At 42.1% G+C, this 16,833-nt stretch overlaps 1 protein-coding gene across 2 annotated transcripts in view; it reads left to right on the top strand.

Annotated features, from left to right (window-relative positions):
• tsc22d2 (TSC22 domain family 2) overlaps positions 1-11,989 on the top strand; it is a 33,498-nt gene extending 21,509 nt beyond the window's left edge. For both annotated transcript variants that reach the window (XM_062394923.1, XM_062394924.1), the window contains 2 exons: positions 9,139-9,190; positions 9,551-11,989. In XM_062394923.1, the coding sequence (XP_062250907.1) occupies positions 9,139-9,190; positions 9,551-9,856 (358 nt within the window). In that variant the 3' untranslated portion in view covers positions 9,857-11,989. The remainder of the gene's footprint in view (positions 1-9,138; positions 9,191-9,550) is intronic.
• Positions 11,990-16,833: the final 4,844 nt, after the last annotated feature.

The following is a 16,833-nucleotide window of genomic DNA, read 5'->3' as shown; positions in this document are numbered from 1 at the left end:
ATTACCAGTAATAAATTGAACTAGTCTCACAGGTTTGCGTGCATCAAAACATGATTGCCCTATTAACATGTGCAGCAGGAATCATCTAAAATAATATCTTAATTGTTGTTTTAATGACGTTTTGGATGATATTGTCAAGCAAAAATACGTCAAAATACACTATAAAGCAGTGCCGTACATAGTTGTGCTGTTTTGTTGTACGTGTAACTTCAGTTTCAGTGTGAGAATCCATCCCTTTTGAATTTGTTCTTGTGTAAAAGCTGTTTTTCTGCTTTTTTATTGCATCACTGCTGATGTTATTTTTGCACAAATCTGATTTTGACATTCACCAAGTTGTTCCTACAACTGCCAATTTTTTGTTCTTCACAGTCAATTTAAAATTGCCTGCACATACTTATTAGTGGTTTACAAGGCCAATAAACAACCCCGCAATTCTTGATTATTTCTGAAAATCATTACACAAGCGCAAACTCTATTGACCCTTATTTGATCCCTTAGCTCGGCTTACATCGCCTCTGAGATTAATTTATTTCAGCCAAATTAAATTACAGGTTATGGTCTTCCTTTGCTAACATTTCAGAAAAGCGATCTGTTGATCTGCTGAATAGATTCATTGTGAGCCTTTGATTGGTCCCAAGTAAAGCAGCAGCGATCCTTTTACTGCCCTCCATCCCCAGTAATCAGCTTTATGATTGCAAACAATAAAGAAAAGACAGATTTATATTCACACTGAGCACACCTGATCAGCGGCCCCTCGCTCAGCCGTCATTTGATCTAGACCAGGAAGGCACTTTGTGTTTATTACATGGAAACAAACATTTCATTATGAGGCAAGTTGAACTTGGGAAAGACGCAGTTTCAATCCTGATGTGCTCATACCAGTCAACTCCTAATTGGCCTATTTAATAATTTCTCAGCATTCTGCCTTTTATCATTCATAAACAAATCAAGTGTTTTTGCACTATACGTTTCGGGGTAGCTGAATGACAAGCGAGAGAAAGTTAGATTAAATATCTTACTTTAAACTTGAAGTTAGACATGTTTTAATTACCTATTGATATTCACGCTAAACTGCAGGCACACTACTTTAACACCACATGTTATTCAACGTCTGTCAAAACTTGGATTTTCACCAAATCCTCTTTTTGTCTTTGCATTGACATAATTGGAGTCCCTCTTTTCTCCATACAAATGGAAAACACTCACAAAAAAACACTTTATAATTGCTGTCAGGCTTTGGGGCATGTGCTCAGAGGACGTCGCCCAATTCCGTTTCAAAGTCTTTCTTAGAATCTCACACAACAATAAGTGCATAATTCTTAACAGATTCCTCAGTGGTTGTAAAGGAGGGACGTTCCCTCCAGCAAAATCCCTAACTACAGATCCTCAATGGATATGACATGACTCGACATAGTGCAGAGGTCTCATCACAGACTTAAGCCTTTTTACATGCAGGGAGGGATCGATGAATGGAGATCATTATCGTCAAAGACTTTGAACGGCTGATGTTACAGACCTCGTGCCTCAAAGAGGGCTCTGTAGGTGGCAGCATTTTCATCCTATCAACTTTATCTTTGGAAACATTGCGCACACATGCAGCCTTTTCAATGTCGTCTTGCTTCACACTTATTCAGTGGAAGGCATTCACAACTGGGAGATACCCAATATAACCACAGGCTTCTATTGTTCGGATCAGCAGAGGGTCAATTGGCGTGCACAGCCATACACAGCCATGCAGTGAATGATTATCTGAGGAAGTACATTTTGCATTCTGCTTCAATTTGAAGGTATTATGTGTAATAATTCTTGATTAAAATGTCTAGACTTGTGTTTAATTAGTTGTTTACTTGTGTACTTGCATTATTCAAAATATATCCAACAATGTTCTAACACAGAGGAATCCTCTGTTTCATTTTGGTTGCCTTTTAGCTGCGTCATTATCTGCTTTCCCAGTGACTTTGCCCGACAACAACTCTCCCATGATGGGACGCTGCTTCATGATGTTGTCGAGCTAGGTCTTTTGTTTTTGATTGAATGAGAGACCCCTAGCGCCAGAAGTTAAACATTGTATGTTTTATCGGGGGTTACAGCTAACAATTATTCTCAGTCTCCGCTGTGTAACATCAAGTCCTGAAGCTCAAGTTTAAAAAAAATAAATGAGATGGATGCAGCAGTTAAAAACTAATGGGAGACATGTATCAGGTCCCAGAGTTTTCACAGCATTGCTCCTATTGACATTAGTCTGACCCAGACCCTGTAGCTCAGAGAGGAAGCCCAAATGAGGCTAAGTCCTTGATCCCGTGATAAATGCTCTGGTGAATACAGAGGCTCGTTAACAGCGAGGTGCCAGGAGTTTCCCCTCAAGGCCTCAGGAGTAACCGTTACTTTTAACACATTTCTGTGGGGTCTCAAGCCACGTTGGGCCAAACAAGTGGCACATTGCCAAATCACTGAGGGTAGTTGAGAAAAAGTCATGAAATAAGATATTGAGACGTGGTGCATTCTAATGATCTGCTTTCATTCGAGCACCGTGTAGGTAGTGATTATTTAAAGCAACCCTGGGTCCCCTACTGTTTGCACATGGAGTTCGATGGTCACATTACACTGTGGCTCCTTATTATTTCTTCAGGAGCTGGGTGGGATGACGCTGCAACCGTTAACAAACATCCCTGACAGGAGCTATTTTAGTTCCGACACAGGTAAAATTAAGACTCCGCTGTCTGAAGACCCAAAGTCGTCTTAGACTGTATCAACTCCTCAAGGGCTTCGAAACAAGCATGTGCTCCCTGTCGTCTAATTCATCCACCAAGGCGTCTTCTGAAGGTGTCCATGTGTTAGGGCGAGCTGACGGTCTTAGAGGGAATGTCACGTGGGACATGCACAACAAGGCCATGTTTGTGAACAAGTCTGGGGATTATGTAACAGGCGAGGGTACGAGTGGGACAGTTCCTTTGGGCTGTTTACGAGGAAGCTCGGTGGCACCAGACTCACCCACTCATGACTCTGATTTAGTGCTGGAAAAATAAAGCTTCAATCTCCGAACAAGCAGTCCCTGAGCGCCGTCTTATTTTGTTTAGTCTGTATTGTTTCAGCGTGTACCTCCCCTTACAAAAGACGACCCGAAAACAGAGCATCCAATAAATACTCAACGTTCAGAGACTCGTATTAACTGACTCCCAGCATCCTGCAATTGTCGGTATTGTTTGAACAGTTTCAGCACAGAAGCAGTTTGGCAAGATTCTTTCCTTTTGTGACTACTGTAGTCCAAAATGCAAATTTCAAGGATGCATAACCAAAGATAGATTTGCGGTTGTTTGGATCATGACAAGCAAGAATGCGATCCAACAATGCAAATCATTATTGTTAACAAGATGCAAAAATATTCACCTTAACTTGTTTGCTCAGTTTTAAGGTAAAATCAACAACATAATGGAATGTTTTCTTGTGGTATGAGGTAATGATACTTCTGTTTTTTTATTTACAGCCTTAGAGATGTCTAAAGAATTTTCCTTGGATAAAGTCTCAAGTTTTCCTGGAAAGAGACATAATTGATCTAAAAATCAAAACACTAAAACCTTATTTTCAGTGGAGGTTTCCACGGAAAACTGGATGTGGCTGCTGCCATGATCTAATTTGTCTAACTAGATAGGTAAACACGTCAGACTCACACGTCTCCTGTTGAGAAGTCTCCCTTTAAAGATACTGGTCTCTTTGTTCTCAGAGAGGGGATCATTAGGCGAGCAAAGTGTTGAGAGGCGGCTTGAGAAGCTTGGTTGGTTGTGGAGTCATGCAGTGGATTTTTCCTTTTCAATCTTTCACTTAGTGATGTCAATAAGCCAATTCCAGTTCTCGGAAACATTGCATTTCCGGGGTTTTCTGTTGCTTTCTGGAGGCCTATGTGCAGTGGGGACAGGGAAGAGAGGGTTGTCTCAATTGTCTATTGTGAAAATAAGCATTCTGATGTCATTTTTGGCGTTAGTTAACATTGGTAAAACTTTAGTCTTTGGACATATTTATTGTTCGACAGGTTTTCTCCCTGGTTTATTTCTGCTGTAAAGCCGTCAGATAGAAAAAACTTTTTCCTTCTTCATAAATAAATGACCTCTTTGGCTGCAGGACCACATTAGGACCAACATGGTTATATGCCCTATATATTCGTCCTCTGTGTAGTGCTACACAACCCTTAACATTATTTTATATTTATTTGGTTTAAGTGCAACATAAGTCTTATAATGAAAACCTCTCTTTCAATACTTACTTGTAGCACTAGTGACTGTATTTAAAGTTTCCCTTGTTACAACTGTAAATATTAATAAGCATATGGTGGCACGTTGGAGGGATTTTTTTGCCAAGTGTTGTCATATAATTAGCTGATTTCTGCCATAACAATGAGTTAATTGTGATCCCTGAAGAAAGACTTCTGCCTGAAGTTGCTCTTATGAGTGTTCTGCTGACCTCTTCTGGTGCAGCAGCTGAACTCCATCTACAAACAATGAGAGCTGCACTAAAGCAGTTTGAAAGGGGACAACAGTGAGTCGTCAGTGAGTGAGCGCACTCCCTCTGTTGTTACAGCTCACCCTCCTCCTATTGTTTTGAAATGCACTCGCAGAGGAGGAGGGTGGTTATCACTGAGGTCTAATTTACCCAGCTGCCTCCCCCCACGGTGAGTGTTTGCGTGCTCGGGGTTGGGGACGTGTGCCACATTGGATTTCTGGCACCGTGAAACATCATGTGACAAACACGGGGAGATGCGAGTACACTTTGCTCCTGCACGTGTCTCCTATGAAACGGGTCCACTGAAAACGTTCAATAAAGTGTGCTGATCAGAAACAGAAAAAGCAGTTCCTGATGTTGGGGCTGATCAGTGTTGCGGTGCGTGAGCAGGTCGCAGCCCCGTGTCAAACAGGACACATGCTGATGATGGAAACGACCGGAGCTGGTATCAAACCAAACACTTTGAGGCTGCAGATCTGTTTTGATAACCAGTCCTCTCGGAGCAGCGTGACTGTGTGCTGGCCCAGCGGGATGGTGGCTCTGACACAGATGTCTGGGTCGGGAGGCGCTGGCCTCTAAGTCGGAGGTGTCCCGATCTGGAATGTGCTGCCTTGTGGTCCTGCAGACTTTGTTGTGGGGGGGTTGTGCTGCTGCAGTCTGCGGGGATGGCCCATGTTGAGGTTAACGCAGCGAGAGGCCCTTATATAAACCTCCACATGTCTTCCGCTTTGTATAAAATGTACAGTTTGCTTTGTTTTGCTTGGACGGTGAATGGCAACAAACGAGTCCACTGACTTTCCCCTCTAACGTCTCTTCTATCACCTTCAGGCCCGATCTCGCAGTCACTCCGCAACACTGATTTAATGTAGCCTGCATGATCCTTGTTTTTGTTTTTATTATTGATAAAAACACTTTACAGCCTCGGCTTGTAAACATTCCTCTCTTTTTTTGTCCCAGATGTGTAAATGCTCAGTTCAAAAAGGGAGGAATGTCCACACCTCTTGTTGTTTATCAGCCTTCGCATCACACGTCCGAGCAAGACCTTTGTTGAGGAATGCAACTCATTTACCATACAGTCGACGCGTCAGTGTGGATCTGTCATGCTGTTCATTATCACCAAACTGCAGTTAGATTTGTAATAATATATCTTTCATCTGGCTCTGCAGTTTGACAGGATTGCCGATGAGCGGAGAAAAGGAGGTGGAACTTTTTTTGAAGTCTAACTTTGCCTCATGTGTTTTGCTGTTGGTGTTGCCACCGGAAGGAAAGCAGAAGACTGGGGAAATGTGGAACTCTGATTACTTACTTGCAAAGCACATGAATTCACCCAGGGGATTAAGTGTGACATGCAATGACGTTTCAGTACACGGATTTTAGTCAATTTGACCAATGAAAACATCACAGCATAATCCTTTTTCTTTGGTTATGTGTCGATAACATACAGTTCCTGAGGGAGAACGAGCGTCCTTGTTCACCTTGTCACCCTTCACAGTCAATTTCACATTTTCCTCAACACCTCAGCTGTTGAATAATCAAATTAAAAAGAACACTGAAGCTGTTTTCAAACACGAGCTCCAGATAATGTGTGAACCCATATGGTCTGGACGTGATCTGACCTTTGCCTCTCACATATGCAGAACGCAGTAGGAGCTTGTCGGGGTCAGCAGCGTTTCCAACAACAGGAAAATGTCCAGAGCGTTCAAGTGAGGAGTGACGCCTAAATAGAGCCGGCAGGAGGCCGTACATAACATATCAATTCTGCTGTTTTGGTTTACAGCACATCAACACTTGTCTTTCCAAATTGACATATTCCACTGCATCTTCCACATGAACCTCTGTCTGTAATGCACACTGACATTCTCCAGAGTTTTTACTGACGGGCTGACAGGAAGAGAAAGTGGAGAGGCCATCCGGAGTTTGGTGCACGTCTGAAAGCAGCTTGACAGGTTCACATGTGCATAAACATTCTGAAAATGTTGCGGAGACCAAACAGTGAATAAAGCCAACACCTATGGTTTGACATTTTGTGCCAACAGAAAAGAACAAGAGCATCAAGACCTCATTGTTTGTCCGTACATGAACAGAAGAAAAACAAAAGCACTACGTCCTCTTCTGATTACGGCTTTATCTGTGGAATAAGTCGTCCTGTGCCTCTGGAGCGATTAAGTTGTTGGCACAGTGGCTGCAGAGAGTAGTGAAACTTGTCCAGGAGTGAATGAGGTGCAGGGAGGAGGGAGATCAGGCTCAACTCCGCCTCCTTGTTTGCCAACCATGTGACCTAGCGGGCTTTTAAGACTCCCCTCAGCTGCGAAGTCAAACAGGAGGCGCTGCCGTCGCAACACGCGCACAGAGAACCCAGTGTCAATCTGTTTTTAAGTTCGGAGAGGCTTCGGAGAAACGGCACCGACATGCGCTGCAGAATGAGCTACAGCCTGCCCTGCTCGCCCGGAGCATCACCGACGTACTCGGGGCGTTTGATGACTTACAGAGCGAGATGCGCCAGGTACAGAACTTTCTCTGAGAGCTTTACTTTGGGATGAGTGGACCTCCATGTGGTCGGTGTGATTGTTCGAGTCCGTGGGTTTGCGGCCGCTCTGCCTCTTGGACACTCATATTAACTCAATGCTGTTTATGTGAAGTTGCCGTTTGTCCTCTTTCTCTGAGTGTTTCAAGAGCTTTCCAATAAGCTGTTCGACCCATTGTCCTCTCTGTGTGGTCCCACTAGTGGCATCATGTTGGGTTTGTGTTTGTATTTCATGCCCCCCCCCCCCCCCCCCCCCGGTTTGACCACCCACCACCACCGCGACTTGTTGCTTACGTGCGCTCCGGCATGAGGCTGTCAAGTCCTGGATAAAGCACTGGGGCTCCACATGATCCTGTGGTGGTGCACAACGCTTGCCCTTTAAGTCAACGATGTCTTTAATGCATATATATCTTGTTTTTAAGGTATTTACACGGATCCACAATGAGTTTAAGTGCCGATAAACTTCACGCTTCATCTTTACGCACACGGAAAAAAGTTTACGCTTTGAAAAAGACCAAAATTACGCGCACGCGTGTCATGTCGATAAAGGCGTTTGGGCTCATGCGCACATGTTCTGAGCTCTTCACTCTGTGTTCCTCTCGCTGCACGTTCACCATGTGGCCTCAGGCTGTGTCCAAACATGACGGTAGTGCGTCTGGACTTCATGGTCGCTCTCCGGGAAGTCAGAGCACCTTCTAGCGGCACCAACACGACTCGGTACTTGCTTTTCTTTTTTTGGTGTCTGCAGCCACATCCGAGCGGGGCGGTGATTGTGCGCGTAGGAGAGAGGCTTGTTTTTCCTGGAGAATAAGATAAAAAGCTCCCGATTGGTGTTTTTATATATTGTTCCCGCCGTGACGTTAACTCAACATTTGCCGGCGTCGTGTTGTGTGAGGATCTGGATCGAGGCTCAGTAAGTGAATCGTCTTTTGTGGGTTAAACCGAGATGCGTTTGGGTTCCTCTCTCTCTTCCCGCGGAGGAGAAACGAGGTCTCGAAACAAGATGTTTCACTGCTCTGAAGTGGTTTTTGAAAACGGTTCTAACCAGCTGGATTCAGAAAGAAGCAACAGGGGATACGTAAACCCTTCAGAATCTGATTTAATGTTTTTAACCGAGAGAGCGGAGGCGATGAGATCTGATCGTGTGTAAACCGATCCTAGCCGCGCCCGGATCCCAGCTCCTGCAGGAGTGAAGTCTTCCTCCTTCCATGATCTGTGGTCTGCCTTCACTGTAGCACGTCCTGTGGAGGCAGACTGATAATGACCACGACCTGCTGACATGTTGGAATTTAAACCATGTCCAGGAGCTTTGCTATCTCAGCCCCTGCTGCTTCTACACTAGTGTATATGACACAGACTTGACTATATTCTTATTGACACTTGGAAACATGCTTTTTTTTTCTGTTGAAAGATGTCATGTGAAGCTGACTCACGAAATATACACTTGGAAGGTTATGAAATACAATAAGAAAAGGCATTTAAAGAGAAATCTCAGATTGAGATTATAAATGAAGAGATGGCAGTGGGAGTTGTGGGCGAACCTCTTTAGTGTTTAGTGTGATGAAGGTCACGCTAAAGTACCTCCAGTATTTTGACATCAAAGTTTATTTGTGTATGTAAAGTACACAATGCTGTAATGGAGAAAAGTATGAACCTGTGCTGAGGGTCGTGTTTAGCATGAGACCTTTTTTCCCTCCCACCTCTAATGGAATGGGAAATGACCTGTATGGTGATGTAACCCAGTCTGACTTGTGTTTAGGATGGGGGCCATGTCTCTAATATCCCACTTTGCCTTTAACAACATCAAACACAGGCCCTCTGCAGGATTTTAAAGTGTTCCTTTTGACACTTTCTCTCAAGATCACTAAAAATAGATAATTGTATATCTGTTGGAAAAGCATTTAATTCCAAATCAGTTCATCGCATTCCCTGAGATTTTTTTTTCTTTTTTCTGAAAATAGTTCAATGTTCTCTTTGATAAATATGAGGGTGTGTTTGTCCCTTAAAGGAGCAGATTTGACAGTTGGTGAATACGACCGAGCTGATTTCAGTCCGTTGCACGTGGTAGACATGAGACTGATCTCCTGAAGTAACTTTTTTCTCTTCCTCTCTCTCCACAGTGCATCCGGGGCCAGCGTCGTTGCCATCGATAACAAGATTGAGCAGGCAATGGTGAGTTTTCCACTCGTTACAGCAAACATGGTCAGCTGACCCACGTTCTCTGCAAGCCTGTACAATGACTCGTTTCATAACCGTGTTTGCTGACGCTAAGTAACACAACTGACTCAACCACGCTGACACAGCCGCTGCCCTCTGATTGACAACTGACCTCTTTAAAAAGGAAGCTGTTGAAATCCTCATGGCCGTGACGTATCGGTGCTAAAGATGTCGCAAAAAAAAAAAACATCAACTATCGCCTTGAGCTCTGAGAAGACATATTTTGCTTTCCTCCCTTAGAAGATGGAATCTGATGTAGAGTGATTGTCCTTTTTGTGTGGTAATTTAAGTTTCCATTGTCGTGTCTTCTCTCAGGACTTGGTGAAGAGCCACCTGATGTATGCTGTTCGCGAGGAGGTGGAGGTCTTGAAGGAACAGATCAAGGAGCTGTATGATAGGAACTCGGTGCTGGAGCGCGAAAACGCCGTGCTCAAGTCGCTGGCCAACACGGATCAGCTCAGCCAGCTGTCCGGTCAGCTCACCCAGGGCAGCAACACGCCGCCGCTGCTGCTGCAGCAGCAACACCCGCTCGTCACAAACAACAACAACAACAACAACCCCTTAGTTCATCACGAGGGGAGCCCGAGCGTCCCTCATCAGCCAAACATCACCTCGGCGTGATCCCCCTTCCCCCAGAATACAAGCTTAAAAAACACACACCTCCCACAGACAGGAGCAGAAGATTCTGTTAGAAAAAGACAACTGCTACCGTCCTGTTAGCTCCATAAAGCAAAAGGCTCTGCTCTGCGCTCAGTATGTCCCATTTGAGGAAAAATCAACAACAGCGACATGTTTGTTTTTCACCTAGAGCCATGCTTCGATGTGTGCACACTGCCGTCACCAGGCCTTCACGTTGTTAAGACATTTACCACCGATTGAAAAGTCTTCTTCTGGCCCTGTGTTTGGCTGCAGAGAGGCGGGGAACGAAGGAAAGGGGTAGGGGAGCCAGTCTAAACCGTTTAACAGCATGCTGATCTTGTGCAGGGGACTTGGGGAGGGGTCAAAGGGCACAGAGGGCCCGATCTATTCGGGTAACAAGTGATGGAAGTGGACGATGCCCCTGCGAGGGCCCGGTTAAAACATCCAGCCCAGCATCTCTACCCCACATCACTCCAGGGCTGGAAGACAGCAGAGGGGGGGGAAATGATTCATCCTCCCTGAGCGGAGGAGGACGCCAGGGGGCCGGCTCGAGTGGAGCGCCCCCAGCTTGTCATATGCTGCAACAAACGCTTGTGTTGTTTTCTCAGAGCCACCATACTTTTGACATGAATCGTGATACTTTTTAATTGGTTCAGTTTTAGTATTTGCATTTATTTATTTCAGGGCTGCTATTTTCATAATGTAAATGAACAATGTCATCAAGATACTTATTAAAAAGCAAAAAGAAACCTTTCTCTTTGGTCTTTTTGGTATTTTAGAATCTGTCAGGTATTAAATTTGGTTGTCTCTCGCAGTAGATCTCAGTAAGTAGGCAATAAGTTCCATGATGGACACGTTTCTTCTCACAAGATAGTGCTAACACTAAGGCTGAGCTTGCATTAGGTGAAATCCAGGTTGAATGTATATTTTGTAAAGTGTAAAGTATTAAGAGCGAGGAGGAGGAGGGTTTGTACAGGAGAACACCAGTTGTTAAGATATGATTTATGTGTTGGGCTGTTTCGATAAAGAAACTAATAATTTACTTTTCTTTTTAGACTTTCTTTGTCAAAATGAAAAATTATGAATTTGTGGTTGTGGTAAGGGGGATGAAAAGCTGTGAAAATTGTTCGACCTACTTTATAACCAAAGACGCAAAGCTGTGTATGTTATTTTTTTGTTTGTTTTTCCCCCCCATTTATAAATGCACATTTAGTTTTTGTATTTTTTTTCCTCTATACTTTCTCTCCATCCCTATACTTTGTTGCTGTTTTGCATGTCCTGCATGATCTATAATCAGACCACTTTCTTACCTCATGTTTTTATCCAGCACTCTTTATTTTCCTGTCAAGTTGTCAGTCTGTGAATGATCGTCGGAGGGTTTGTGAAAGAGAACAATGGGCAGAGGGGGTGGAGTAAGTTGGTGAGGGTAAGAATATATATATATATATATATATATATATATATAAATATTATAAAGAATGGAAAAGGTGTTTGTTTGGGATGGATGGAAGGTCTTTGTGCACAAAACGTTAAGCAGAAGAAGAGCCATCTTTTGTTTTCACATGCCGAGAAAGGGTTTTGTTACAAAAGCAAATTTTAATGTATTTAATGAATGCGTTTAGATTTTTAATGTACCAACACTTTGCTTACCATGGAAAAAAAAACAAATGTCCCACGAAACAAAACAATGGAAACTATTAAACATTTTTCACACTTTAAAGCTGGAACCCAGTAGATTGTCTATGAGCATATTATGGGATGTCCTGTTTGTGCTTCCACGTCTTTGTGCCTCCTTTGCTGTCGCCTGCTGTCGTCAGGCGATCAGGTTTCTTTCTCTGTGGCTTAGAACCAAAACGCTTGGTAATTGTACAATCAGTCATCTTTCTACTCGATGAACTCTTTGATTTCTTCTTTGATTTTTTTTTTTGTGAAATGGGCTTATTTCTTTTTATTTTCTGTACTTCTTTTGTTTTGAAGGAGACGCCGTGTACATGCCAAGTGTACTGTATGAACGTGATCACTGAGCCTTGGAGGAAATATCTTAACGATGCCCTTGAAATGTGCTGTTCAGACGATTTTAGTTTTCAGTCAGAAATAAATTACTGTTTATTAAGAGACTGTCTTCATGAGTCTTTATTTTCTCTCCTTTCCTTTTTGTGACCAATGGCAGAATTACAAACTGATACATGATACAAATCATTTCATCACAGATCATTTCTGAATCTGGATATTGTTCTATAACTGAGTGAACAAAGAGAAAAAATCAATAGTCACATATACAAACCTTCAGAGCAAACCACACCACTAATTGATTCCCAGACATTAAAGGGATCAACCATATGAAATTCAGCCATTGTTCATTTAGTTATAATATATAGTTATACAGTGTTAAATAAACATACAATATATACATTTATTCCAAATCAACAATGACCCATCTTCCGTCTTACAACTAGAACGTCTGTTACAACAATTAGGTTTATTATTTATTATGTTTCACTGCAGTAATCTGTATCCTGCTGTGTTATTTAAAGATGTATGCCAGTCAAAATATGTAAGTATCGGTTCATTTTTTTTCTGCCCTTTCCTTTTTCGAGTGTAAAAAAACAATAACAAAAAACATATACATATTCATAGATGAAAACATATTTCCCTCAGGGGACATTCAAGTATAAAGTCATATAAACAGCTCCGGTCTGTAAGAACACCAGTGTGATATCCGAGGCAACGTGATCCAGAGACAAACAACCATTCACACTCAGTTGCACAACTCCTCAGAGTGGACAATTAACTAAAGAGAAAATGCAAACTGCACACAGAGAGACTGCGGCAACACTGGGGATCAAACCTGGGACGACTGTCCACCGTGCCACTGTATCATAACAGCCCACACTCTCAGTTATCTTCATTGAGAACTCCTCAAAATGACAGGACGCTCTGACTGTTTGTTGTTGATGACCTTATGGTTCCAGGCAGAAGTGAAAACAGTCGGCCTGGTCACTTTGGGGCAGTGACATAAAACTGTGACCTCTGCAGGGAAGACGACACCTGCACGGACTGCTGTGCATGTGTGACTCTCCTCACCATCATAAATTAGCACTTTATTACTGCTCCAGAAACACAGTTATTTTCAAAGCAGCACTGACATGAGCATTGAGGCCAGGTCAGTTACTTAATAGCTCATTGGTTTATATGGAAGTCACGTGTGAGCTCTTTATATATCAGACTTCAATAAGCCACTTTTCCTGGACCTGCTCTTTATAATAAGCCCCACATGTTGTTTATGAAACATTCCGCCGCTTCTTCATGCCCAAATCGGACATCTCAGGACATTGCGTCCTCCGTGTCCCCGACTGTACAATGCTTCTGTTCTTTTCTTTCTCAGGTGCTGATAGAAGCAGTGTTGTGTTTGGCAAAGACCCACACATTTTTGTCATGTTCTGTATCAGGCTATGCATATCATGCCTGCAACAAAGAAAGAAGGTATGCCATCCATAGTAACTCCCCTATATGTCTGCAGGAGGTTATAGTGTTTGGTCTCACCACAGATATCCTGTTTTCACGCCACTCTTCTATATGTGACTGTCTGCAGCTGATAAAGGTTCAATCCGGATAGTGGCCGATATGAGCTTTTCAAACAAATTAATTTTTCCCGATATGTAAACTTTAATTGTACTGAATGAATGATGCAGCATAGATTTTTTCTTGATACATTTTGCAAGAAGGAACATGTTAATAATCTTTGTTCAAGTACTACATATTTGGTTGTACTTGTGTTTTCTTTTTATTTAGTTATTCATAAAATAGTGTATAGGTAAACTGTTAAATATCTAGAATCAATTACATTTATTCATCATCAGGGTTTTACAAGGAAATCTTAGGAATCATTACCATTTTTCTTTTTAATGATATATATCAGCTGAAATATCTGTATTGATGTATTCTCTAATATTGGTATCTAATTTGTTTTAATAATTTTCTAAATACATCAAAATGTTTTGTTCACCTTGGAATGTCAAATAATGTAATTCTTGCTGCTCTTGTACAGAGATTATACCTAAATGTATTCTATTCAAATGAAAACCTGTCAGGACATTGGAGGCTGAGTAGGTATCAGCATCTACCCCCAAAAATCCAAATCGGTGGGACTTCAATCTTAAATCATCTCTATTTGTGACCAGAATAAAATGCATCAACACAACGTGACCTTATTGATTTCCACCTTTGGTCCCTTTGAATCCCAGCGGCCTGTTGACACAAACTGCCACAGGCTGAGAAGAACGACGGCTCTGTTCCGAAACAGTGAGCCAGCCAAGTGACGAATAGGATTTTATCAGGGAATGTAATAACTCACCATCTACCTTCCTTCCCTGGAAAGGCTTCTATCTTTATAATCTAGATCACTTGTGTAACACTAATTAAAACTTACCCCTATCACAATGGAAATCACAAAGTACTAGAGTGTTGATCCATTCACATAGAGCACCAGTGTTGTGCAAGTTTACACCTCTCATGAACTAGTTCAAATTTCAGTTCATACAAGTAAACATGAATAGTTCACGTTCATAGTTCACCATTTAAATTCTGAACTAGTTCATAGTTCAGTTCATGTCAAAACTGCGCGCGCACATCTGCGCAGAAGCCCATTGCGCAGAAAGCACCGCAAAGTAGAGGAGGAGAAGAAAGAACAATATAGAGGTAAGAATCACCCCGATTGTGGACATCATTAATGTTTATTTGTGTTGACATGACATGATATGCTATCAGTACAGGACTCTTTTATTATATCTTTTTTTTTGTTTTTTATAGCTTACAAATTTGTCTGCCTGTGTGTGCATCTGTTTACAGTTCAAAAGTTCTTGGGGATGCATGACAGTTTGCCTGTGTATGTTGGGGGGCGCCAATTTTAAATCTCGCCTAGGGCGCCAACATTACCAGGGCTGGCCCTGACCAGTGAGCTGAGCTCCCAACTACGGTTCGGAGCCGAGACACTGGCCAGAGAAGAAAACACTTGGAAAACGTTGCTTGATTGGTCTGCATATGTGTGCCATGAGTGATGGATAATGTAGTGCGAAGTCGAGTTAGTTGGTTTAGGTTAAGCTACATCGTGGACATTTTACGGGCACTGAGCAACGACATGGTGAAAGCATTCGATTTAGACAGCGTCTCTCCTGAGGAGAAAGTATTGAAATGTCCAAAGCGTTAAACAGGTAGGGGTGGGGCACGTGACAATTCTAGGCCAATGGCTGTAGGGTTTTGTGGGATGGCAGGCTCTCATTGGCTGATGAGTTGGCATATCAAGGGTGAATGAGGAAGACGAGTGAAGAATACAGTGGTGGATGATAAGAGTGTCGGAGTTACTAACAAGAAGTGTGATGTGTTCGTTGGACTTTAATAAAGTTACTCATAAAGAGAGAAGTTTCCTGTCGTCTGTACGCGAGGACGCTACAATATGAACGTGTTCACCGTTCAAATTCATAATTTGTCATTGAGTTGCGTTCAGTTCATCGTTCTCATAAAAGTGAACGTGTTCAATTAACGCGTTCTTTTGCGTTCGTTCATGCACAACACTGTAGAGCACATGAGAAGAAATGGAGGTAGCCACTCAACAGACATCCATCTTCAGTGATGTCCCTTTCATTTGCACTGTGCTGGAGAGAACAGCCATTTCCTCAGAGAGCTGGTTTTTTTGTTTACAGGTGCCGCCATGTGAATCCAATTTCCCCTCGTTGAACGCTTACAAAGTTACATGTAATCTGATCGACTCTCACTCAAGTCCAAAGAAAGCCTTGAATTGTTTATTTTCACTTGAGTATCTTGGTTGATTTTTGTATGTTTTGGCTAAAATATTTTCACAAAATTATTTTTTTAACGTGTTGTTAGAAAATGTTCTCTACCGCTCGAACATGATACTTTTGGTCAGGGGATGATGAAAAATTGCTCCGCGTGAATAATATCTCTCTCAGAAAGATGTGACACTACTTGATAGATTCCGGACGACATGAATCAATCCTTTCGGCTCAATCATGTCTCCTCTGAATTTGTTATCACCACTCTGCAGAAAGACTTTTTCTGGATGAATGTGCCTTTTCTCCCTCTTTCCTTCAGTTACAACAGAAAACAAATTAAATACCAAGAAACCCTGTTGCAAATTAAAAAAACCGGATCAACCAGACTTTGCATCACTGTGACTAATCCTATAAATCACCTACTTTCCATTCATCATGTGTGTTCGTGCTGCGGCAGGTTACAGCTCTGAGTCACCATGAACTGTGCACAGCTGTGGTATGGACGGGGTGTGTCCCTACGTCACTGTGTACAGTTCCACTACATGCAAATCCACGGATGATGGACAGGAGCTGAACTCTTCTTCTTCTCACATCTTGATCATCAGCTTGTGGCGACGTGCCCTGACTCCTTATCATACGTGACAGGAGTCAGGACACATTGTGAAACACTCTCAGCAGAACAGGTGATCGAGTGAATCATGCAATGATGGAAAGACATTTTTTCCCCACTTAATTATACCTTATATTTCTACTCCACCACATTTCGAGGTATATTGTAAGTATGACACTCCAAATCTTTGATTATATATATAACATGAAAAATAATGAAAACAAGACAATTATATTCGGTAGATGTTTAATTGCTAAAAAACTCAATTTAGGAAGTATTCAAGTTTCTTTGTGTCATATGTAAGCACAATGAAAAGTGAGTTAGTTAAGCAGCTAGCGCAATAATTCGATTTAAATAAAGCAAAGTAAAAATACAATACTATAAACTATATACATTCCAGGATACAAGTGTATTAACCACTTTAAAACTGTATAGCAATTTGTGTGATAAGTTATTACACATTTTACAACCTTTATCTTTATGACGAATACATGTGCAATAGACCAAAATCAATAAGATGTTTAAAAAGTCTATACATAGCAAAACATTAATCCAAATAT

Source organism: Platichthys flesus, chromosome 9 (genome assembly GCF_949316205.1).
Source record: "Platichthys flesus chromosome 9, fPlaFle2.1, whole genome shotgun sequence".
Taxonomy (NCBI): domain Eukaryota; kingdom Metazoa; phylum Chordata; class Actinopteri; order Pleuronectiformes; family Pleuronectidae; genus Platichthys; species Platichthys flesus.
This window is presented reverse-complemented; position numbering and strand designations above follow the sequence as displayed.